The 25,647-nt window shown below is 44.4% G+C and overlaps 1 protein-coding gene and 1 long non-coding RNA gene across 6 annotated transcripts in view; one reads left to right on the top strand and one right to left on the bottom strand.

Moving 5' to 3' along the window:
* The window catches only part of PDE5A (phosphodiesterase 5A), a 323,063-nt gene extending 310,754 nt beyond the window's left edge, over nucleotides 1-12,309 (top strand). For all 5 annotated transcript variants that reach the window (XM_033938157.1, XM_033938176.1, XM_033938166.1 and 2 more), the window contains 2 exons: nucleotides 6,848-6,931; nucleotides 10,418-12,309. In XM_033938157.1, coding sequence (XP_033794048.1) covers nucleotides 6,848-6,931; nucleotides 10,418-10,567 — 234 coding nt within the window. In that variant the 3' untranslated portion in view covers nucleotides 10,568-12,309. The remainder of the gene's footprint in view (nucleotides 1-6,847; nucleotides 6,932-10,417) is intronic.
* Nucleotides 12,310-12,845: 536 nt separating this feature from the next.
* LOC117357470 lies at nucleotides 12,846-13,410 on the bottom strand. Its single transcript, XR_004538811.1, has 2 exons — nucleotides 13,288-13,410; nucleotides 12,846-13,178 (listed from the first exon to the last, which is right to left on the bottom strand). It is a non-coding gene; the product is annotated as an uncharacterized LOC117357470 (long non-coding RNA).
* Between the last annotated feature and the right edge of the window lie 12,237 nt (nucleotides 13,411-25,647).

The following is a 25,647-nucleotide window of genomic DNA, read 5'->3' as shown; positions in this document are numbered from 1 at the left end:
GGCCTCTAAAACAACACAATACTCCCAAGTGTGGCCTCACGAATGACATATACAGGGGCTTCTTCTACTTCTTATTCCTCTTTCTATACAGCCTAGCATCCTTCTAGCTATTGCCACTGCCTTATCACACAGTTTAGATGCCTTTAGAGCCTCAGAAACAATCACCCCGAGGTCCCTCTCTCCATCTGTGCTTATCAGCCTCTCACCTCCCAGCACATACGGTTCCCTCGGATTTCTACCCCCAGATGCATCACTCTGCGCTTCTTCGCATTGAATTTTAATTGCCGGATGCTAGACCATTCTTCTAACTTTTGCAGATCCTTTTTCATGTTTTCCACTCCCTCCGGAGTCTCCACTCTGTTACAAATCTTGGTATCATCCACAAAAAAGTTAACCTTACCTTCTAACCCTTCAGAAAGATCACTCATAAACATAATGAACTGTATCGGTCCAGCACCGAGCCTTGAGGCACTCCACTACTCACTTGACCCTCCTCTGAGCGAATTCCATTAACCACTACCCTCTGGCGTCTGTCCGTCAGCCAGTTTCTAATCCACTGCACCACTTTGGGCTTCCATTTGGTCTGACTTCAGCACCAAGAGTTTTCATAAAATGTTTACTTGTAGTAGCTACAACACTCCACTCTTGTGGCTTTCATGTATTCTCTTATCTAGACGACTGGCTGATCAAGGCCCTTCCCCTCAAGCAGCTCAATTAACCATCGATTCGATAGTACGTCTTCTAGAGCTTCTGAGATTTGCAGGCAGCTACCAGAAATCTCATCTCCAACCAACTCAAACTCTGGAGTTTATGGGGGCCCTTCTAGACACAACTGAAGCTCATGCATTTTTACCACAGCAGAGACTCAATGATATGACTCAAATTTGCCATCTTCATCACATCACCGCATGCCAAATGAGTCTTTTCGGTCACATGGTATCAATGGTTCATGTAATTCTATTCGCTCGGCTACATCTCAGAACTTCAACCCAATGGTCTCAGGCCTTACACCCACTCTCCCAAAGACTACAGGTAACTTCATCAATCCCTTCAGTGGTGGTTAACGCTGACCAATCTTTCCAGAGGCTTACTCTTCTACACTCCGCCTCATCAGAAAATATTGACAACAGATGCTTCCAAGTTCCGATGTGGAGCCCACCTCGATGGCCTCCCTACTCAAGGCAGCTGGAATTCTCTTCACATCAATCTTTCCATTTCAGACGAGAGAGTCGATTTGGCTAAGCAGTTCTACAACATTTATTCTCTATATTAAATGTCAACTACCCTCCAACCTTTTTATTTACAGCTATGGAGTCCCATAAGTGCTTGTCCTAGGATAAAGCATGGTTACGAGGAGCCGCTGAGAAGTTCTCAGCCCAACCAAGAAGAGAATGATGTGGAGATATGAAACTTACCACACATTTCTTGACATGTCTTGTTTCGATGAAATAAAACAAAAAGTGGCAAGAAAAGTGTGGAATAACTCGTAAGTTTCATGGCTCACATCATTGTCGTCTTGGTTGGGCTGAGAACTTTTCAGCTGCCCCTCGTAGTTACCTGTAACGGGTGTTATCGGAGAACAGCAGGCACATATTTTCACAACCCTTCCACCTCCTGTAGTTGGCTTTTTATCTTTTTTTTACTGAACTGATGATCGCGTGAGCCAACATCGGGCGAGAAAGCACCAGCGCATGTGCAATACGGGTAATCTTCAAGCTTGCAAAAAGTTTAAAGTGACAGTACACTTTTGCACTGTCCATACCGGGTCCTGTGGATGTCGTCACCCATATGTAAGAACATCTGCCTGCTGTTCTCAGATAACACCTGTTACAAGTAAGCAACTGTGCTTTTTCTTTCCTCCTGACAAGCTCTGGAGTACAATTTCCATTTAGCTTTATCTTGGATCTGACAAGCCAGCCACCTGCCCTTTTCCCTTTTCTTAGGGCTAATCTGCCTATTTTTCTATAGTACCTTCTGACTGGACGACATGTCTGCATCCTGGGGCTTTCTGTCTGTTTGAGGTGCCAAAGATTGTGGCCAGAGTAGAGGAATGCAAGGGTGAGACAAATGAGGTGATAATACATCTGTTCTGGTTACGGATGAGACCTCGTGTACAGTCTTTTGGATCCATTTCTGGAGCTCGTATGGCTAAGGAAGGGCTAGAAATTGGGTAGAAAAAGGGCTTCCATACTGCTACAGGGCCTGTACCTAAAGCCCTAAAAAATGAATTGGAAGAACCAAAGCACACCATCTTGAGTGAATTTCTTTAAAAAAAGACACTAATTAAATCCTAATTAACAAACATTGATATCTTTGAGTCAAGGGGAGATTTTAGAGAATGACACGGGGACAAATTTTTCCTCGTCCCTGCGGGAACTCATTTTCCCGTCCTGTCCCCGCACCATTCCTGCAAGCTCCATCCTCATCTGCACAAGCCTCAAACACTTTAAAATCATAAGTAGCAACATTCTAGAGCTCAGGTTGTGATGTCATAATGCTTCATTCCACCAATGCCTAAGCTCCGTCCTCATCTGCACAAGCCTCAAACACTTTAAAATCATAAGTAGCAACATTCTAGAGCTCAGGTTGTGATGTCATAATGCTTCATTCCACCAATGCCTAAGCCTCAAACACTTTAAAATCATAAGTAGCAACATTCTAGAGCTCAGGTTGTGATGTCATAATGCTTCATTCCACCAATGCCTAAGCCTCAAACCCTTTAAAATCATAAGTAGCAACATTCTAGAGCTCAGGTTGTGATGTCATAATGCTTCATTCCACCAATGCCTAAGCCTCAAACACTTTAAAATCATAAGTAGCAACATTCTAGAGCTCAGGTTGTGATGTCATAATGCTTCATTCCACCAATGCCTAAGCCTCAAACCCTTTAAAATCATAAGTAGCAACATTCTAGAGCTCAGGTTGTGATGTCATAATGCTTCATTCCACCAATGCCTAAGCCTCAAACCCTTTAAAATCATAAGTAGCAACATTCTAGAGCTCAGATTGTGATGTCATAATGCTTCATTCCACCAATGCCTAAGCCTCAATCCCTTTAAAATCATAAGTAGCAACATTCTAGAGCTGAGGTTGTTATGTCATAATGCCTCATTCCACCAATGCCTAAGCCTCAAACCCTTTAAAATCATAAGTAGCAACATTCTAGAGCTCAGGTTGTTATGTCATAATGCCTCATTCCACCAATGCCTAAGCTCCGTCCTCATCTGCACGAGCCTCAAACCCTTGAAAATCCTAAGTAGCAACATTCTAGAGCTGAGATTGTGATGTCATAATGCCTCATTCCACCAATGCCTAAGCCTCAAACCCTTTAAAATCATAAGTAGCAACATTCTAGAGCTGAGGTTGTTATGTCATAATGCCTCATTCCACCAATGCCTAAGCCTCAAACCCTTTAAAATCATAAGTAGCAACATTCTAGAGCTCAGGTTGTTATGTCATAATGCCTCATTCCACCAATGCCTAAGCTCCGTCCTCATCTGCACGAGCCTCAAACCCTTGAAAATCCTAAGTAGCAACATTCTAGAGCTGAGATTGTGATGTCATAATGCCTCATTCCACCAATGCCTAAGCCTCAAACCCTTGAAAATCCTAAGTAGCAACATTCTAGAGCTCAGATTGTGATGTCATAATGCTTCATTCCACCAATGCCTAAGCCTCAAACCCTTTAAAATCATAAGTAGCAACATTCTAGAGCTCAGGTTGTTATGTCATAATGCCTCATTCCACCAATGCCTAAGCCTCAAACACTTTAAAATCATAAGTAGCAACATTCTAGAGCTCAGGTTGTGATGTCATAATGCTTCATTCCACCAATGCCTAAGCCTCAAACCCTTTAAAATCATAAGTAGCAACATTCTAGAGCTCAGGTTGTGATGTCATAATGCTTCATTCCACCAATGCCTAAGCCTCAAACCCTTTAAAATCATAAGTAGCAACATTCTAGAGCTCAGATTGTGATGTCATAATGCTTCATTCCACCAATGCCTAAGCCTCAATCCCTTTAAAATCATAAGTAGCAACATTCTAGAGCTGAGGTTGTTATGTCATAATGCCTCATTCCACCAATGCCTAAGCCTCAAACCCTTTAAAATCATAAGTAGCAACATTCTAGAGCTCAGGTTGTTATGTCATAATGCCTCATTCCACCAATGCCTAAGCTCCGTCCTCATCTGCACGAGCCTCAAACCCTTGAAAATCCTAAGTAGCAACATTCTAGAGCTGAGATTGTGATGTCATAATGCCTCATTCCACCAATGCCTAAGCCTCAAACCCTTTAAAATCATAAGTAGCAACATTCTAGAGCTGAGGTTGTTATGTCATAATGCCTCATTCCACCAATGCCTAAGCCTCAAACCCTTTAAAATCATAAGTAGCAACATTCTAGAGCTCAGGTTGTTATGTCATAATGCCTCATTCCACCAATGCCTAAGCTCCGTCCTCATCTGCACGAGCCTCAAACCCTTGAAAATCCTAAGTAGCAACATTCTAGAGCTGAGATTGTGATGTCATAATGCCTCATTCCACCAATGCCTAAGCCTCAAACCCTTGAAAATCCTAAGTAGCAACATTCTAGAGCTCAGATTGTGATGTCATAATGCTTCATTCCACCAATGCCTAAGCCTCAAACCCTTTAAAATCATAAGTAGCAACATTCTAGAGCTCAGGTTGTTATGTCATAATGCCTCATTCCACCAATGCCTAAGCCTCAAACCCTTTAAAATCATAAGTAGCAACATTCTAGAGCTCAGATTGTGATGTCATAATGCTTCATTCCACCAATGCCTAAGCCTCAAACCCTTTAAAATCATAAGTAGCAACATTCTAGAGCTCAGGTTGTTATGTCATAATGCCTCATTCCACCAATGCCTAAGCTCCGTCCTCATCTGCACGAGCCTCAAACCCTTGAAAATCCTAAGTAGCAACATTCTAGAGCTGAGATTGTGATGTCATAATGCCTCATTCCACCAATGCCTAAGCCTCAAACCCTTGAAAATCCTAAGTAGCAACATTCTAGAGCTCAGATTGTGATGTCATAATGCTTCATTCCACCAATGCCTAAGCCTCAAACACTTTAAAATCATAAGTAGCAACATTCTAGAGCTCAGGTTGTGATGTCATAATGCTTCATTCCACCAATGCCTAAGCCTCAAACCCTTTAAAATCATAAGTAGCAACATTCTAGAGCTCAGATTGTGATGTCATAATGCTTCATTCCACCAATGCCTAAGCCTCAAACCCTTTAAAATCATAAGTAGCAACATTCTAGAGCTCAGGTTGTTATGTCATAATGCCTCATTCCACCAATGCCTAAGCTCCGTCCTCATCTGCACGAGCCTCAAACCCTTGAAAATCCTAAGTAGCAACATTCTAGAGCTGAGATTGTGATGTCATAATGCCTCATTCCACCAATGCCTAAGCCTCAAACCCTTGAAAATCCTAAGTAGCAACATTCTAGAGCTGAGGTTGTGATGTCATAATGCTTCATTCCACCAATGCCTAAGCCTCAAACCCTTTAAAATCATAAGTAGCAACATTCTAGAGCTCAGATTGTGATGTCATAATGCTTCATTCCATCAATGCCTAAGCCTCAATCCCTTTAAAATCATAAGTAGCAACATTCTAGAGCTCAGGTTGTTATGTCATAATGCCTCATTCCACCAATGCCTAAGCTCCGTCCTCATCTGCACGAGCCTCAAACCCTTGAAAATCCTAAGTAGCAACATTCTAGAGCTGAGATTGTGATGTCATAATGCCTCATTCCACCAATGCCTAAGCTCCGTCCTCATCTGCACGAGCCTCAAACCCTTGAAAATCCTAAGTAGCAACATTCTAGAGCTGAGATTGTGATGTCATAATGCCTCATTCCACCAATGCCTAAGCTCCGTCCTCATCTGCACGAGCCTCAAACCCTTGAAAATCCTAAGTAGCAACATTCTAGAGCTGAGATTGTGATGTCATAATGCCTCATTCCACCAATGCCTAAGCTCCGTCCTCATCTGCACGAGCCTCAAACCCTTGAAAATCCTAAGTAGCAACATTCTAGAGCTGAGATTGTGATGTCATAATGCCTCATTCCACCAATGCCTAAGCTCCGTCCTCATCTGCACGAGCCTCAAACCCTTGAAAATCCTAAGTAGCAACATTCTAGAGCTGAGATTGTGATGTCATAATGCCTCATTCCACCAATGCCTAAGCTCCGTCCTCATCTGCACGAGCCTCAAACACTTTAAAAATCATAAGTGTTCGAGTCTTGTGCAATTAAGGCAGAACTTACAGAAATGGGATGGGGGACAAATTTGTCCCCGTGTCATTCTCTAATTCAGATGTCTCAAAGACTTATGTAAAGATCTATTCGTGCTTTGAGACAGAAGTCAAGTGGACTTAGGAATAATGTGAGAAAAGATTTCTTCTTGGTGATGGTCTCCTAGGGTGGGGGGTAAGGCATAGGATAAGCACAGGGGTCCTTACTGTAGAAACCACTGCCGCTGCCCCACCAAAGAAATTTGGCAGACTGTCCTTCTCTATTTTCCTTTTTGTTTTGTAATTGTCGCTGCTGGGTCAGACCAGTGGTCCATTGTGCCCCAGGTCAAAGACCAGTGCTCTAAATGAGTCCAGCCTCGCCTGCAGGAACTTGTCCAACTTTGTCCTGAATCCCCTACAACAGACTCCGGAAGAGCGTTCCGATTTTCTACCACTCTCTAGTAGTTTTCTGTGTACCTTTCCCTTTGGGCTTCTACTGAAATCAGAATTAGGGCTATTGTGGGGGGCAGGGGGTGGTCTTTCTAATGCCCCTATAAATGAGTCCATTTTGTCTTTCTGCTTTCAGGATTTGATGAACCGAGAGAAAAAAGATAAAATTCCAAGTATGCAGGTTGGGTTCATAGATGCCATCTGCTTACAGCTCTATGAGGTACGTCACAGAAAACAAACCTATTTACTGATACCAAAACTAGGGAACCGGTTTCATCTTGAGAACACTGTAGATGTCATCATCTTTCCAGAATCTAGCAAATATTTTGATACTAGTTTCTGAGCCAGTGATCACACCTGGACCCTTCATTTAGAAAAGGACTGAACTGGATCAGAGCTGCCAAAGCAGAGTGGGATTGAGGCATAGGAAAACTAGGCATGTGCCTTGGGCTCAAAAGGGGAGGGGGGAGGACTTGTCACGTGCTCAGGAGACTAGGATTGCCAACAGTCAAGAAGTTATAGATTCCTGTCTCAAATTCAGAAGGATGGCTAAGGAAAATCTGGTAACCCTAGTCTTGATATACCACACATCAAATGTCTGAGCAGTTTACATATAATAAATTTTAAAAATTCAACTTACGGGGTTCACTTGACAAACCATCCAAAAACACAAACAGTATTTTAATAGAAAAGGGAACAAAGGTAAATTGCAAAAGGGAATAGATTTAAAATAAACCAATTCTTGTCTAGGCCTTAGTTAAAATAATCCAAACCCTGTCTGAAATCAAAATAAAATAAAATAGGCCTTAGTAAAGACAGCCTCTTGTGTATAGACTTCATAAGCTTCTTTGAATAAGAAGGCGTTAAGGCTAGATTTTAAATCCAGCCAATGAAGTTTCCTGGCAAAGATAAGATGTTGGAGCATTCCATAATGGAGGGGTAGACATCGTGCTCCAGGGAGCTAGGCGTATTGATGTACGAGTCCCCCCTAAACATGATTTGTGACATTACAATGGTTGATCCAAACAAAGAAAAATCCAACAGAGTCTGCAGTGAAAGCCGAACACCAAAATCAAAGAAAAGACCGCAGAGTGGAATGTACAAGGTGCAAGAATCTATACCAAATTGTAAGCCATAAAAATGGCTGTCATATACATGGAGTGCGGACCCAGCATGGTCCGTATTGCGGAGAAAACTCTCCTTCCTCAGGGGTCCTATTACAGATATGTAAAGGGAATTATATGAGATGTGTGAAAAATGATCATAATGCCACCTGTGAGAAATTGCTAAGTAAAGAATACCCAATGGTGCCAACTTAAAAGAAATGTGTAAGAGGAATGGAACCTTGACCAATAGCAAAAAGATGTGTGGGGAGCTTGAATATGAGTGATTAGAAAATTCTTGTAATGTAAGGAGAGCTAGAAATGTGAACCTTATGACCAATGAATGGACGTGTGTGTTGTGGATGCTAAAAGTATGAGAAGCTGGAAAAAAGTGAGAAGTGACGCAATGAAAAGATAGGAAAAGACCCATCAGAGCTGGAGATGGAGAAATTGATACCTACCGTAATGTCCGATGTATCACATTTAGAGACTCATGCTTTGACATACCTTTCGAGCCATGTTGGCTGTTCCAGCCCGACAGCTTAGCAGTATCTGCAGGTTTGGGGTCTCATGATTTCGACCATAGACGTGATTCCATGGGCCAGAGCCCGCCTCCATCCTCGTCAGTCATCCGGTGGAATTCCCAGAGGGTGCAATTGCCCTGCTTATCATTCTCTTTGGTTTACCTTTCCACACGTTCTTTCAATCACATCTTTTGTTTTCATTTTAAGAATTTTTGTGATTTTACACAACGGTGTTCTCCATATGACTCTCTAAATATGATACATTGGACATTATGGTAGGTATCAATTTCTCCATTTCCAGCTCTGATGGGTCTTTTCCTATCTTTTCATTGCATTAATTTTCTAATCACTTTTAATAAAGATTCTTGCACCTTGTACATTCCACTGTAGTCTTTTCTTTGTTTTTGTTATAATGGTTGATAGCAATCACTAGGAAAAATAAAATTGTGGCACACGTAGACAAACCCATGGTGAGTGAGACAGTCAGCATGGGTTCAGCTGAGAGAGACCTTGTCTCACAAATTTGCTTGACTTCTTTGAAGGTGTGAATAAACATGTTGATAAAGATGAGCTGGTTGATATAGTGTATTTAGATTTTCAGAAGGCTTTTGATAAAGTTCCCCACGAGAGGCTCCTGAGAAAATTAAAGAGTCATGGGATAGGTGGCAAAGTTCAATTGTGGATTAGGAATTGGTTATCGGATAGAAAACAGAGGGTAGGGTTAAATGGTCATTTTTCTCAATGGAGGAGAGTAAACAGTGGAGTGCCCAGGGGTCTGTACTGGGACTAGTACTATTTAACTTATTTATAAATGATCTGGAAATTGGAATGACGAGTGAGGTGATTAAATTTGCAGTTGACACTAAACTGTTCAAAGTTGTTAAAACGCATGCGGATTGTGAAAAATTGCAGGCAGACCTTAGGAAATTGGAAGACTGGGTGTCCAAATGGCAGATGAAATTTAATGTGAACAAAAGCAAAGTGATGCACATTGGGAAGAATAACCTGAATCTCAGTTACCGGATGCTAGGGTCTACCTTGGGGGTTAGCACCCAAGAAAAGGATCTGGGTATCATTGTAAACTAAACTAAACTAAAACTAAATCTTAGGTTTATATACCGCGCCATCTCCGCAAGCGCAGAGCTCGGCACGGTTTACAGAAGTTAAGAGGAAAGGAACTACAATGAAGGGATAAAGGAGAGGGACTAAGAAGATAGAGAGGGACCGGTTGCTAGAGAACGGGAGGTAATTAGATTTTTGAAAAGAGCCAAGTTTTCAAGTGTTTGCGGAAGGATTGGAAGGAGCTTGAATTTCTGAGTGGGGGTGTGAGGTTGTTCCAGAGTACCTTTTATAGAGGGGAAAGACAGTTTCAGTTTTTGTGTAGACAATATAATGAGACCTTCTGCCCAATGTGTGGCGGCAGCCAAAAAAGCAAACAGGATGCTAGGAATTATTAAAAAAGAGATGGTTAACAAGACTAAGAATGTCATAACTCTGTATCGCTCCATGGTGCGACCTCATCTGGAATATTGCATTCAGTTCTGGTCTCCTTATCTCAAGAAAGATATAGCGGCGCTAGAAAAGGTTCAAAGAAGAGCAACCAAGATGGTAAAGGGGATGGAACGCCTCTCGTATGAGGAAAGACTAAAACGCTTAGGGTTTTTCAGCTTGGAAAAGAGACGGCTGAGGGGAGATAGGATTGAAATCTACAAAATCCTGAGTGGAGTAGAACGGGTACAAGTGGATCGATTTTTCACTCCGTCAAAAATGACAAAGACTAGCTTGGGATTGGATGTTTTACGTCTGTCCTCTCGTGATTATGGAGTTCTTTTCTGCAATTATTTTAGTTTTCATTGTAAATTGCCTTAATCCGATCAGACTGGGGAAAGTATGTTCTTAAAGCTGGAATCCTTTTCTTTCAGTTTATTTCTAAATTATTATTTTTTATCAGCAGACATAATACATCTCGCACTTCAAGGCTTAACTGGAACATATCACAGTGTGACAAACAAAACATTAAAAAAGCATTTGTCTGTCTTTTACTATTTCTAACCGTTTATTCTATTTATTTGAAATTAGGCCTTGACTCAGGTATCGGAAGCCTGCTGCCCTCTGCTGGATGGGTGCAGAAAGAACAAAGAAAGATGGCAAGTTCTGTCTGAGCAACAGGAGAAGAATCGAACGAATGGGGAAAACCAAACGCCTGTAAAGCTCAATGCCGAGCAGTAACCCCCAAATCAGTTTCTGCTCGTGAACAACCATTTCCACCACTGAATCTGCTCGCACTCTCTCTTCGCCATTGTTTTCTGCACTACATCAAGGAAACCTCATGGACATCGCTAGTGTTTATCATTGCTTCAGTCACATGATTGAGAATTTGCAGCAAGTGAACAGCTCGGCTGAAAGGTAACTTTTAGCAGAGAGGTTTCAGAAAGCTAATAGAGACTGACACCCACTTCATGCTGGAAAGTACTAAGTGACTTTCAAGGCAATAGTGCCCCCTTGGCTTTGGAGAAGGTATGACCTTGAAGTCAAGTGGTCCATGCTAAGCTTCACCAGCAGTCTGTTTATGTATATAGCTCTGTGTCTTGTGCATATGTACATACTCCTATAGACTTTTTTGTACTTTCTCAGAGTATAGGATGAGAATGTTCTAGCGGTGGTGTTCAGTGTTTGTATACTGCCTTATGCCATGCAACTGAGTGAAGGGATAGAGACCATTAGCCAGGGTATGAGAACCAGACTCTAATGACAGCTACACAGATCCCAGTGCCTTTGAACTCATCATGAGGTTCATTCTTCTTCATCCTCGCTGTCAGCAGGATATGAACACTCAGGTTTTTTTTTTACAAGAGAGTGCATGGTGCTGCTCAAGGTCCTTCTTGTGTTGAAAGCAAATATTCGTATCCTTGGTGCACCAGGGTACTGAAAATTCCTAGAGGAGATGATCTTTGAAGGCACTTCAAAATGCAACAAAGCAATTAGATTTCTGCGTAGCCGGAAGAGTGCTGTGAGGTGGGAGCTCCCCTAAACCAGATGCATGACCAGATGTCTCCAAAGCTTTGAGCCAGGCTGTCTCCTGTTAAACAGTTAAGTAATAGACAAGACAACACATTTTTAAAGGTAATATTCCTGATACCCCAAAGGTGGACAATCTATGGCCACATCTAGCTCATGAGTTCCGTCTCCTTGTGGCAGCTGAACAGTTACCAGCAGTGGACCCTAGTGGATGCCTCTGGTTTGATCATGTGTTGGGGTACAGGACATATCCAGAGTAGAACCTGGGAGATGTGGCCCCCTCATATAATATCCATCAACCCAAAGGTTTGTTCAGCCTTTTACACACCCATATAAGGAGGCTTTGCTTGGCTGCAAAACCAGAGTGATATAAGCAGAGAACTTACCTGGATGCTATTTCTACAATTAGGATGTGTCTCACGTAAAAGTCATGAAGTAGTGTGAGTGGAGGCGGGATGGGGCATGGGCCAGGAGGACCCTGGTGAGCTTTGATCAGCAGAGGCAGTGACAATGAAAAAACGCCATGTTGGGGTCATGTTACCAGCACTGAGTAGTTTTAGACTGTGTACTCCCAGATAGCTTTCCTCAGTCTCACCTTGATATCTAGGTACTTTTGAGTGTATGAATGTGTATTTCTTTTCCCTGAAGACTTCAGCACTGATCTATTCCTGCAGCTACAGCGTGAGGGTATCACAGGAGCTTTAAATGAAGTGTTCTTGGAAAGTTGTCAATGTTTAAAGCAACTCTAGGGCATCTGCAAAGGGAGTTTAAAAGGGCCTTTGCAAAGAGGTTATGGATACAAACAAAACCACACTTTGAAATGCCATACATAGAAGCATGATGGCAGATAAAGGCCAAATGGCCCATATGCAGTAAGCATAATCTCTTCCTCTCTCTAAGAGATCCCAGGCTTTCTTGAAATCAAAGTCTCTGTCTCCACCACCTCTTCCGGGAGACTGTTCCATGCATCTACCACCCTTTGTGTAAAAAAAGTATTTCCTTGGATGACTCCGGAGCCTCTCACCTCTTAACTTCATCCTATGCCTTCTCATTCCAGAGCTTCCTTTCAAATGAAGAGACTCAACTCATGTGCATTTATGCCACGTAGGTATTTAAATGTCTCTATCACATGTCCCCTCTCCCGCTTTTCCTCCAGCGTATACAGATTGAGATTGTTAAATCTGTCCCCATAACGCCTTGTGACGAAGACCACAGTTGCCTGATTTATTATTTAACTAGTCTTAAGGAGTTCTTAAAAGGAGGAAGATATGAAGAAAGAGCTTGTAAATGGTCGCCACGAAGTGGTGTAGTGTAGATCATGGAAGTAGAGAAGAGAATTACTTGCTGACAGGTCCAGGTTCTTTTGTGGTGACTACAGGCGTTAACAGTAGCAGCTTATGTTTGACTAAACCTCATCTAGTCTCTTCTGTGAGTTTCTATGACAGTGAGAACAAGGAACTGCATTAACAGACCGTTTTTTCACTCTTTCCAACGCACTGGAATGTTGTTAAGAAATTATAGTTAGGGATTTGGATATCTGTCTGTCCGATACTAAGGGCAAAGTAACTCTCCAAATGCAGAACACAATGGGCTTACATTTGGCATGGGGTGGAAGGAAGAGGAGGCCAAACTAGGAAATAGACACATCAAGCAAAAAAATGTCCCAATGCTTGTTTTTGGACTAGGTAGAGTTACCAGATTTTTTTGTTAAAAAAAGAGGAGGTGTAGCCCCGCCCTGGTCCACCTGAAGCCCCGTTCGTTCACAGCCTTGTCCCATTCTGCCCACCAACCCTGGCTCCACACAAACCTCGTCTCTTCAGAGCTGCATCTGGAGGGTCTCTGTACAAGCGTGGATGTGATACGATGATATCACACGCACGCATGCAAGTGACATCATATGGCATCCACACATGCACAGGGGCCCTTCAGACACGACCCCACCTTCAACGTTTTTGAAAACCCATCCAGACACTCTGTCAGCCCTCTAAAAAGAGGAAACATCAGGACATCTGGTAGCTCTAGGACTAGGCAACTATTGCAGCAGCAGAATCTATTAATAGTGACATCTAATGGTTAAATACATTATTACACTTAGTGAAATTTTTCTGTCCAAGCCACTGCTTTATGGAATGTCAGACACAGAAAGATTGATGAGCTCTGCTCTACACACTGCCCTTAAGTATCATTCTCAAATAGCACGTTAAACTCTGGAGAGTGAAAATGGCCACTAAACTTGACTCTGAGTACTTGATGAAAATGACCCATGGTCCCCACGAACTCTGTGGGCCTGGCTACTGTGAGGTGACTTCCTCAGCGATCACCCCACTCCTGAGGAATGGCCTAGTATTTGAGTACCGACATCTTTTTTTGCTTAAAAAAAATGCACGGAGAACCAGTAAGTAAACTCTCCTCTTCCAGGCGGAGCCACCTAAGATCTCCACCCTTCCCTGACTTCCTGTGGAGCTTTCTATATGCCCAGTTTTCTCCTTACCTTTCTCTATAATTTTGTTAACCAGTTAGCAGCATCACTGGAAATATATCAACCTTTGCAAATAAATAAATAAAAATCTCTTCTGCCTTGAAACCAGGAGCTCAAAACCAGCATGGGTAAGTGAATGGAAAGCAGAACCCCCTCAGCATAAATTTGGCGGGGGGGGGGGGAGATCAAATCATCCATCATATCAGTGGGCCGGTGCTGAACTCTACCAATGCTGCATGTTTGCTACTTTGATAAAGACCCTTCTCAACAACCCCCCTATTACCATGAAGATTAGGAAATTGGGCCCTGCCTTGCTGATCATGCAGGTATTGGACTGATTTAAGCAGAACATGACATCTGAAGATCAGGTTTTAAAAACCCTATGCAGCTTCTGTTTCATTTACAGTAACCCTATGAACACAGCACGGACAGCTGAGGAGACATAGCTTAAACAATAGTGTGGTCAGGGTTAAAAAGGTACTAGATAGAGCTGCTGAGATAATGCCTCAGGGATGTAAGGTGGTGTTGTTTTATTGAACTTGCTAATAGCGGTTAAAACACTTCCTTTTGAAGCCCCTATACTTTCTCACATTTACGCAAAGTTAGGAACCCTCTAGTCACATTTTATATTTTATTTAAGTTTGTCACAAAGATTTTAATACTAGAATATGTTGACTTTTTCGTATGAAGAACTCACTGCCTTGTTTTCACCTGAACTGTTTTAAAATGTGTGTACGTCCATGGGCACAGGTTCTCCCCACACATTCGAGAGGGACAAATTCCCTCAATTGGGCATGGGTACTGTCCGAATGGTCTCATATCTGTGGGCACAGGTAAATCCCGGTCAACACTCCCAGAGACCTGGGCTAGAACATAAGAATTGCTGTTGCTAGCTCAGACCAGTGGTTCATCATGCCCAGCAGTCCGCTCACGCAGCGGCCCTCTGGTCAAAGACCAGTGCCCTAACTGAGACTAGCCCTACCAGTGTATGTCCTTATTTAGCAGGAATTTGTCCAACTTTGTCTTGAATCCCTGGAGGGTGTTTTCCCCTATAACAGCCTCTAGAAGAGTGTTCCAGCTTTCTACCACTCTCTGGGTGAAGAAGAACTTCCTTACGTTTGTACGGAATTTATCCCCTTTCAACTTTAGAGAGTGCCCTCTCGTTCTCCCTACCTTGGAGAGGGTGAACAGTCTGTCCTTATCTACTAAGTCTATCCCCTTCAGTACCTCAGAAGCATTCAAGGTACTGAAGGGGATAGACTTAGTAGATAAATACAGGTTGTTCATCCTCTCCAAGGTAGGGAGAACGAGAGGGCACTCTCTAAAGTTGAAAGGGGATAAATTCCGTACAAACGTAAGGAAGTTCTTCACCCAGAGAGTGAAACAATGTCAAAAACATAGAATTTTGTATGTTGTTATTATGATGGGTATTTTGTTTTGTTTTACACACACTTTCTTTGTTGGTATGGTTCGATTGGGGGGGGGGGATAGTCCATTGAGTTGAAATGTATAGCGTTGTGCTAGAGAATCCTGGTACGAATGCTTGCTTTTGTGGGACTATGAAGCTGCTGATTTGGTGGCTTGGCAGATTCTGTTCTTGTGAATTTGATGTATTGATATGTTTTGTAATTGCCTTTGCATTTATTCAATAAAATATTTGGAAAAAAAAACCAATACCCCTGAGAATTTTGTTTCTGCAAAATTGGCTCTTAATGAAATAAGAGAAGACTCTTTTCAGCATAGAATCTGTTTTACTATTTGGGATCTCGCCAGGTACTTGTGACCTGGGTTGGCCACTGTTGGAAACAGGATCCTGGGCTTGATGGACCTTCGGTCTGTTTCCTCTGAAGCTTTTTGGCTGCATAAGAAATGTCTCAGAAATACACTAACAGGAGGTAACAGAGAAGAGCTGCAGCCCCAGAGCCGAAGAGCGACCCAAGACAACCCGAATAAACAGCCCCACTTTCCCGAGTGAAGCTCAGTCTTCCAGGTACTTTAATGCTACTTTTTTTCCAAATTTAAAAGCAATTGACCAACAGCTCAAATACCAATGAAGATTTTTCCCTTTCTGGAAGTCCTCTTCATCAAATGCCTTCTTTTGAGATCTTGCCAGATACTTGTGACCTAGATTGGCCACTGTTGAATACTGTCTGGATCTTCAGTCTGTCCCACTGGTCTTATGGGTTAACAGCAAGATCTTAGCCTGATCTCTAACACAGATTGGTAACCGATAAAAGCTGATCAGAAGTGGAGAGATCATCAAATCTCTGAGCTTTGTGTAGCATTCTGAACTACAGTGTCTTATATTCATTTGGGGCCCAAAAAAGGCACTAGGTCTTATTTTCGAGATATGCACATGATCATCTCTCCCTCCCTCTCTTTCACTCCAATTCTTCCCATCCCCCTGTGCATCAGAAGTTTGCACAGCTTCTATCCTTCCCTCCCTCCCATCCTTTGTGCAGCCAAACCCTTGAGCACCCCCACCCCCAAAACACAGCCGAACCCCTGCTGACCCTCCATCCTTCCCTCCCCGCCAACCGCGAGTGAGCCCTACCTTCGTCCAAAGCAGCGTCGGGCTGGCAGCACTCTAAACAGGCTGCTTGGCCTTGTCCGTTGGAGATTTCACTCTGCCGTGTTACTGATGACATCATGTAATTTTTCACTATCAAAAATGACAAAGACTAGGGGACACTCGAAGTTACAGGGAAATATTTTTAAAACCAATAGGAGGAACTTATTTTCACTCAAGAGAATACTTAAGCTCTGGAACGCATTGCCAGAGGATGTGGCAAGAGCGGATAGTGTAGCTGGTTTTAAGAAAGGTTTGGACAAGTTCCTGGAGGGAAAGTCCATAGTCTGTTATTGAGAACGACAGGGGGGAAGCCTCTGCTTGCCCTGTATCAGTAGTGTGGAATATTGCTACTCCTTGGGTTTTGGCTAGGCACTAGGGACCTGGATTAGCCACCGTGAGAACGAGCTAGTGGACTTGAGGGACCATTGGTCTGACCCGGTAAGGCTATTTTTATGTTCTTTTGACATAAGCAAGGTGAGAGAATCTAAAAATGTAAATAACTATACACAGAGCAACACTGATAGAACAAAAGGAAACCTGCCTTTACCACTGCTAAAACCTGGGCCTTGAATGACAGCTCAGAATCATGGGAGAATCCCGTAGCTTGAATATGACTCATGGGCAATTGAGGTGGCCTCTTATGATTTAGCACCAGGCAATGCTACTGCAACCATTCATTCACCCTCTTTAAAAAACTGTAATGGAGTCTTGCCCTAAAAGAGTGAGATCCAGAACAGAGACAAACATTACAAAAATAATAAAAACCTGCTGAATTAAGAAAGCCAAGCTGGGGACAAAACTGACCCTTGTGGAGCTCCTCAAGTGATATCATGAGAGAAAGACCTGGCCTGATATTTCTACAAAAAAGGAAAACTCAGACAAGAAAGAGCTGAAACAATCTGGCCCCGAATCTCCATCTCCAACCCAACCATTTCAAAAGTCAAGATTCATTCACAAGATCAGAAGCTGCAGCCAAGTCCGATGAAGTTGGTAAGGCTGTTGCTCCCTCATCCAGACCAGCATAACCTGTCCTCAGTAAAACTGCAACCCTTCTCAACCCCAATTGTCTTAGATTCTGTTCCATTCAATGATATCTAATTACTGTAAATGAAACTGAAGCGTTACTGTTACCCCCTCCTGTACTGGTGGTCGTCCTCTCCTACCTATGGAGTTGAGACCTAGAACCCATCAGAAACTGTGTTGTTTGTCCTCTGGAAAGTACATCTTAAGCACACACAAGATTTCAAAGTACAAGGCTCCGAGATTGCCAGAGATTATTAAACTGAATTTATATTGTGCTGTAAAATGTGTACATTCCTCTAACCATCCAAAGGTGAAGATAAACGGCAGATCATCAGGTCATAGGACAAAGTCAAGTAATCGACTAGCGGTATATGTCTGCTGAGCAGTGACACACCACCTCTGTCAGCCTCCCGGATCCTAATAAATCGGCCGGCCTCTTATCCCTTAACACTGAGCAGTGACCTGCCTATCATATCTACCTGTTCATTTAGTGCTATATACTCTCTCTCTTCCATCTTATTTTTTAGGCTTCCAGCTTTTATATACAGACACTTCAAATTGTATTTTTCCTTGCATCTTAGAAATTAATGGGGATAATTTGCATTATTTACTCTGCTTTCTATAACCATAAAGCTCTATGACCTCACAATGCAGGTGTAACGAGCCGTGGAGGGGCATAATCAAAAAAATAAGTCTAAGTCTGCCTCTGCCGCAATCCACCCGGGCGGAAAGCAGGAAGGGGAGTCGCTGGTGACGTAGCTGAATCATTGCCGAGGCTGGCAGTTTTTTTAGCTTCACGGAAGGAAAAGGGCCATCGGACCGGACAGGCGAGAAGGCTGGGAACATGCTGGGCCACGGGGACTACCCAGAGCCTTGGGACCGGGCCATGAGAAGGGAAGTTCCTGGACCATGACTCCAAGGCCGGGAACATCCCCATCATGCCTTGCACCTGGGGCGGACCACCCCCCCCCCTTCGGTACACCACTGCCACAAAGTCATCTATCTTTAAACTGCATTCTTGTCCAAAAAATCATCCCAAGTCTCAAACGCCTAGAACAGGACCTTTTGGATATGGGAGGAGCCAGCAAAGTGATTGACATGGCAACAGAGTAGTGGGGCACCTTATAGGGCACTGCAGTGCACTTTACATAAAGGGTGCCACATAAACATCTCGCCACAACTCCGTTGCAGGTGATGGTGAGCCCCCCCCAAACTCCACCCAAAACCTACTATACCCACCTGTCTACAACCCCAATAGCCCTTATGGCTGCAGGTGACACCTATATGGCAGTACAGTAGGGTTTGGGGGAGTTTTGGTGGGTTTTCACCATGAATGCAGTGGTTAGAGTGGCTTATGGGCCTGGGTCCTCCTCTCTATGGTTCACTAGCCCACCCCCTAGACTACTAGGCTTTCCTATGTCAGGTGCTGATGTTCTGGAGGCAGGTATGTATGTTTTTATTCCGATTTGTATGGCGGTTGGGTGGGGAGTTGGGGGTCAGTGATCACTGGGGGAGTGTTTGGGGGTCTGTGCTTTGTGTCCGTAGTGGTTCTCTGGGCACTTAGACCTGTTTTTAAATCGCCTAAGTCACAACATATAAGTTCCGTCCAGGGAGCCTCGCAAAAGTTTCGGTTATCCCTGCAGTACGACTAAGTCTAGGTCGGACATCCTGCCCTAACCACTCCTTCAAAAACATCCCTTTCAGCTCTGGGTGCACAGTGGGATTCAGAGGCCTAAAAAGCCTCTGGATACGTCTAAAAACTCATTTTGATTACTGGCACTTGTACGACCTGTCTTTTAGGTCACTCAAGTGCCAATTTGGGCGGGTTTTTAGACATATTTCTGTTTGATTATGAGCCCCATAGCCTATAGCAGTGATGGCGAACCTATGACACGCGTGCCAACTGTGGCACGCGAAGGCCTTGCAGCTGGCACGCGCAGGGCCGCCATCAGGGCAGTACTACCAGGGGGTGCACAGGAGAGAGAGCTGAACGGGGACGATGGGGGACCCGCAGGGTTAAATATAACTCGAGCCGCAAGGCTCGTCTTCTACTCCGACTGCCCTGCCGCTCACACAGCCGATCGGAAATCTTCCCCGACGTCAGCGCTGACGTCGGGGAAGACTTCTGGTCGGCTATGTGTGCGCTGCGGGACAGGCAGGAAATAGAAGACAAGCCTACACGGCTCGAGCTACATTTTGCTGAGAAAGTTGCTAAGATGGGCTGGGAGACAAACAGAGAACACAAAAGGGGGAGGGAGTGTGTTTTGGACACAAGGCATGAACTTGGGAGAGAGGAAGGGAGGGAAAGAGATGCTGAGGTGGGGGAGGGAATGGGTTTTTGCACACAGAAGGCATGAACTTGGGAGAGAGGAAAGGAGGGAAAGAGATGCTGAGGTGGGGAGGGAATGGGTTTTTGGACACAGAAGGCATGGACTTGGGAGAGAGGAAGGGAGGGAAAGAGATGCTGAGGTGGGGGAGGGAATGTGTTTTTGGACACAAGGCAAGGACTTGGGAGAGGGAAAGAGATGGTTGTGTACACGGGGAATAGAAGAAAGGATAATTTTTGGTCATAGGGAGGGAGTGAGGTACAGACAGTGGCATACCAAGGTGGGGGTGGGGGCGGTCTGCCCCGGTTTTACGCCCCAAGGGGGTGCACAGCTGGCCACCCTCCAGTGTTCTCCCTAGGCTGGCAAACTGCGTCTCTTTAGCCACTTGAGTGCCACCGCCGCCATTGGGAACAGGCCGGTGCCAAGTTCTCCCTGCTTTTCCCTGTGGGGCCGACCAACTCTCGCCACCCGCGTCAATTCTGATGTCGGAGAGGACGTTCTGGGCCAGCCAATCGCTGCCTGGCTGGCCCAGAACGTCCTCTCCGATGTTAGAATTGACGTCGAGTGGCAAGAGTTGGTCGGCCCCGCGGGGAAGAGAAGCAGGGCGAACTCGGCGCCTGCCTGTTCCCGATAGCAACAGTGGCAGCCTATTCCCCAGTGGCGGTGACAGCATTTTCCCAATGGTGGTGGCATAGGGGAGGGCAAGGAGAAAGAAAGAAAGGGGGGGACAGGGAGCCAGAAAAAAAAAAGAAAGAGGGCTGGGTGAAACAAAGAAAAATGGGGCACGGAGAGAGAGAAAGACAGACATATAGAATGAAAGGGGGTATGGAGAGAGAGAAAAAGAAAGAAGGGGGCAGGGTGAAACAAAGAAAAAGTTTGGGGAGGGAATGAGGTCTGGAGGAGAGGAAGCATACAGGAGGCTGAAAAAAGGGAAGAAATATTGGATGCACAGTCAGAAGAATAAAGTGCAACCAGAGACTGATGAAATTACCAAAGGTAGGAAAATGATTTTATTTTCAATTTAGTGATCAAAATGTGTCCGTTTTGAGAATTTATATATGCTGTCTATATTTTGCACTATGGCCCCCTTTTACTAAACCGCAATAGCGTTTTTTAGTGCAGGGAGCCTATGAGCTTCAAGAGCAGCGTGGGGCATTCAGCGCTAAAAACCGCTATCGCGGTTTAGTAAAAAGGGAGGGGGAATATTTGTCTATTTTTGTATAGTTGTTACTGAGGTGACATTGCATAAAGTCATCTGCCTTGACCTCTTTGAAAACCCGCAAAATGTAAATGATAATTAACATTTTCTCTGCGTACAGCGTGCTTTGTGTTTTTTCAATTTTATTGTTGGTAGATCATTTTGACTTGGCCACAAAGGTAAGGGGGAGGGAGGGAGGGAGGGGAGCTGCTGAAAGAGTCTACCTTGACGTGGTTGCAGGCTTACAAATCTTTTGGTCAAAGAGTGCGGCGACAGAGAAAAGTATGTGTGTATTCGGCCCATGAATGAAATCATTAAAACATTATAAATTGAAATGAAAACCAAAGGATTGTGAATCAAATTGATTCTCTGACAATACAAAGATTCCAACCTTTAGGCAACTTTATAAAGAGTTTTTAGATACTAAAATCTTGTTATTAAGGTTTAATTGACGTGCTGGCACTTTGAGGAAATTCTTTGGTTTTGTGCGGCAGTTTGGGCACTCGGGCTCAAAAAGGTTAGCCATCACTGGCCTAGAGGAAGAGGAGGATGCTGCGAGTGGGCAGACTAGATGGGCCACTTGGCCTTTATTTGCCGTCATGTTTCTATATATCCAAGAAGTCACTCTAATGTAAAATGCCGTAGTCTGAAGATACCCTGAGCAGCAATATACATAATTATTCATGGTCTGTACGGCTGGACTGTATCATGTTGTAGTTACCACTTGTATATTTTTGATTGTTTATACCACAAAACTAATAAAATATTTTGAACTAAAACATTAAAAAGTCAAACCTAAAATACAAAGTGAAGAAAAAATGAACCCCTATAGTTTAACTCGAGGCATCATATTTTCTATCATTGGTCAGAAAGAAAACTCCACTACACGCCATATATTTTACTAAGATGTGCAAAATGTTCTCCAGAATAAGCTTTTGCTCAAAAAGTAATCCAAACAATATATAAGGGAGTCCAAAACTATCCCAGAACAACCAAAGGATATGTCAGAAAAATATAGGAAGAGTTCATTTGGAGAAGCCCATTCAAAGGCAGAAAAGTTGCTTCTGTCCTGGGATCGTGTCAGGTATTTGGGACCTGCATTGGCCACTGATGGACTTTTGGTCTGTCCCAGTATGGCGCTGCTTATGTACTGATGTAGGCATGTTCTTGCTCACAGCCACATGTGGGCATTTACATCAGTTAAGGGTGGTGTAAATGTTTGCGCCTTTCACGTAAGCGTGTTGTTTTTTTTTACCGCTTCCACTCCTATTCTGGTACATTGTCAATAGTGCATATTGTTTAGGTGGGCGTTCACATGGAAGGAGCATGGCTGGGATGCTCACGTGCACACAGACTAAAATCAGGTACATGCAGATCTCCCGAACCCAGCCATGTGCATTTAAACATGTTCAATAGCCCCATCTAGGTACGAAGTGTGGTCACCTCTTTATAAAATCACCCTCAAAGTGTCCTGGATAAGGAAAATCTGACAAGCTCTCAAGCACTACAGCTGGCAGCTAGGAGGGATCTTTTGCAGTGAGGGCAGGATCAACTGGGCAGACGGCTGGGTTGCTTGGTAGCTCTTTTCTGCCATCATGCACTTTCTTAATATATTGGGGGGGGGGGGGGGGGGGGGACCAGACCGTGGTCATGCTATCTTGGCTTCATGTCCATTCTCCATGCCAGTATCAGTATGTGCACATGCTCAGTGTGACCACTCTGATGCTTTTATCATCAGGGGAGGGGGAAGATGCACAATGAGACTGGCATAGAGAAATGCGATAACAGACCACATTATTCAAAGCGCCAGTCATAGCCAGAAAGTTGCATTTTTTTAACCATGGATCGGAACTTTTATGTCACCTGAAGCCATTAAAACACATGCATGACTTCAGAGTGTGGCGTAGTGGTTCCAGCTACAACCCTGAGAATGGGGGTCCAAACCCTGTGCTGTTCCCTGTGACCCTGGGCAAGTCACTTAATCCTGCTTGTGAGCCCACTGGGACAGAGAGGGAGAATGCTTGAAGCACCTGTATGCAAACTGCTTTGAGTGTGGTTGTAAAACTTCAAAAAGACAGTATAGAAGTTGCAATCTCACCTTATCTGATCTACTCACTAAAATACGACATCATAACTCTTCTGAAACAGTGATGCGCAGGGTCTTTCTGTCTTCCACCGCTGTAATCAACAGACAGCCCTTTAACCCTGTCTCTATCTGATTTTTGTGATATGGCAATCAGGCAGAAATTTGTAAAGAAAGAGGCAAGAGTTCATATCCTCACTGAGAGTCAGAAACTCAGAAAACAACTCCAGATAAAGACTTCCAGGCGTAGAGCCCACCCAAGCCCCTACGTCTAGGCGGTTTACAATCCTCTATAATAATCTAAACGCACATGCGCACTTAGGAGGCTGTGCTACCTGATTTGTGCTGTGTCCCTCCGTGGTCATATTAGGCGGCTTAATGAGGTGTGCGTCAGCTTACAACGGCTGACGGCGCATGGCTGCTTGAGGCGCATGCGCCGGCTTGGACAGCTGGCGGCGCGTATAGGAATTTCGGTGGCAGTTTAGGAATGGCTGGAGGGTATCGTGCCGGTACTGCAGGTGAAAGGGGGCTGCTTTGGGGAAGGGGTGTGCTGGGGGCAGACAGCTTTGCTCTGGGGGGGAGACAGAAGGGGGCCATGGAGAGACAGTCAGGGAGAGGGAAAGGGGGCTGCTTTGGGGGAAGGGGTGTGCTGGGGGGCAGGCAGCTTAGCTCGGGGGGGGGGACAGAAGGGGGCCACAGAGAGACAGTCAGGGAGAGGGAAAGGGGGCTGCTTTGGGGGAAGGGGTGTGCTGGGGGGCAGGCAGCTTAGCTCGGGGGGGGGAACAGAAGGGGGCCACAGAGAGACAGTCAGGGAGGGGGAAAGGAGGCTGCTTTGGGGGAAGGGGTGTGCTGGGGGGCAGACAGTTTTGCTCTGGGGGAGAAGACAGAAGGGGGCCATGGAGAGACAGTCAGGGAGAGGGAAAGGGGGCTGCTTTGGGGGAAGGGGTGTGCTGGGGGGCAGACAGTTTTGCTCTGGGGGAGAAGACAGAAGGAGGCCACGGAGAGACAGTCAGGGATGGCACAACAGAAAAATATAAGCAGGCAGGGGCCAGACAGAGAGACATACAGAAAGAAAGACAGACAGCACCCAAGGAGAGAGAGACAAAGGAAAAAAAAAAACCCCAGACAGACAGACATCTACTCTAGCACCCGTTAATGTAAGGGGCTTATTAACATAGTAACATAGTAGATGACGGCAGATAAAGACCCGAATGGTCCATCCAGTCTGCCCAACCTGATTCAATTTAAATTTTTAAATTTTTTTCTTCTTAGCTTTACCCAGTACTGTGCTTGGGTTCCAACTGCCGAAATCTCTGTTAAGACTTACTCCAGCCCATCTACACCCTCCCAGCCATTGAAGCCCTCCCCTGCCCATCCTCCACCAAACGGCCATACACAGACACAGACCGTACAAGTCTGCCCAGTAACTGGCCTAGTTCAATCTTTAATATTATTTTCTGATTCTAAATCTTCTGTGTTCATCCCACGCTTCTTTGAACTCAGTCACAGTTTTACTCTCCACCACCTCTCTCGGGAGCGCATTCCAGGCATCCACCACCCTCTCCGTAAAGTAGAATTTCCTAACATTGCCCCTGAATCTACCACCCCTCAACCTCAAATTATGTCCTCTGGTTTTACCATTTTCCTTTCTCTAGAAAAGATTTTGTTCTACGTTAATACCCTTCAAGTATTTGAACGTCTGAATTATATCTCCCCTGTCTCTCCTTTCCTCTAGGGTATACATATTCAGGGCTTCCAGTCTCTCCTCATACGTCTTCTGGCGCAAGCCTCCTATCATTTTCGTCGCTCTCCTCTGGACCGCCTCAAGTCTTCTTACGTCTTTCGCCAGATACGGTCTCCAAAATTGAACACAATACTCCAAGTGGGGAATTACCAATGACCTGAACAGGGGCATCAACACCTTCTTCCTTCTACTGACTACGCCTCTCTTTATACAGCCCAGCATCCTTCTGACAGCAGCCACTGCCTTGTCACACTGTTTTTTCGCCTTTAGATCTTCGGACACTATCACCCCAAGGTCCCTCTCCCCGTCCGTGCATATCAGCTTCTCTCCTCCCAGCATATACGGTTCCTTCCTATTATTAATCCCCAAATGCATTACTCTGCATTTCTTTGCATTGAATTTTAGTTGCCAGGCATTAGACCATTCCTCTAACTTTTGCAGATCCTTTTTCATATTTTCCACTCCCTCTTCGGTGTCTACTCTGTTGCAAATCTTGGTATCATCTGCAAAAAGGCACACTTTTCCTTCTAACCCTTCAGCAATGTCACTCACAAACATATTGAACAGGATCGGCCTCAGCACCGAACCCTGAGGGACTCCACTAGTCACCTTTCCTTCCTTCGAGCGACTTCCATTAACTGTCCGACAGCCAGTTTCTGACCCAGTTCACCACTTTGGGTCCTAACTTCAGCCCTTCAAGTTTGATCAACAGCCTCCTATGAGGAACTGTATCAAAGGCTTTGCTGAAATCCAAGTAAATTACATCTAGCATATGTCCTCGATCCAGCTATCTGGTCACCCAATCAAAAAATTCAATCAGGTTCGTTTGGAACGATTTACCTTTTGTAAAGCCATGTTGCCTCGG

The sequence above is a fragment of the Geotrypetes seraphini genome, chromosome 1 (assembly GCF_902459505.1).
Source record: "Geotrypetes seraphini chromosome 1, aGeoSer1.1, whole genome shotgun sequence".
In the NCBI taxonomy this organism is placed as follows: domain Eukaryota; kingdom Metazoa; phylum Chordata; class Amphibia; order Gymnophiona; family Dermophiidae; genus Geotrypetes; species Geotrypetes seraphini.
Note: the sequence above shows the minus strand (reverse complement) of the source record. Positions and strands in the feature narration are given on the sequence as shown.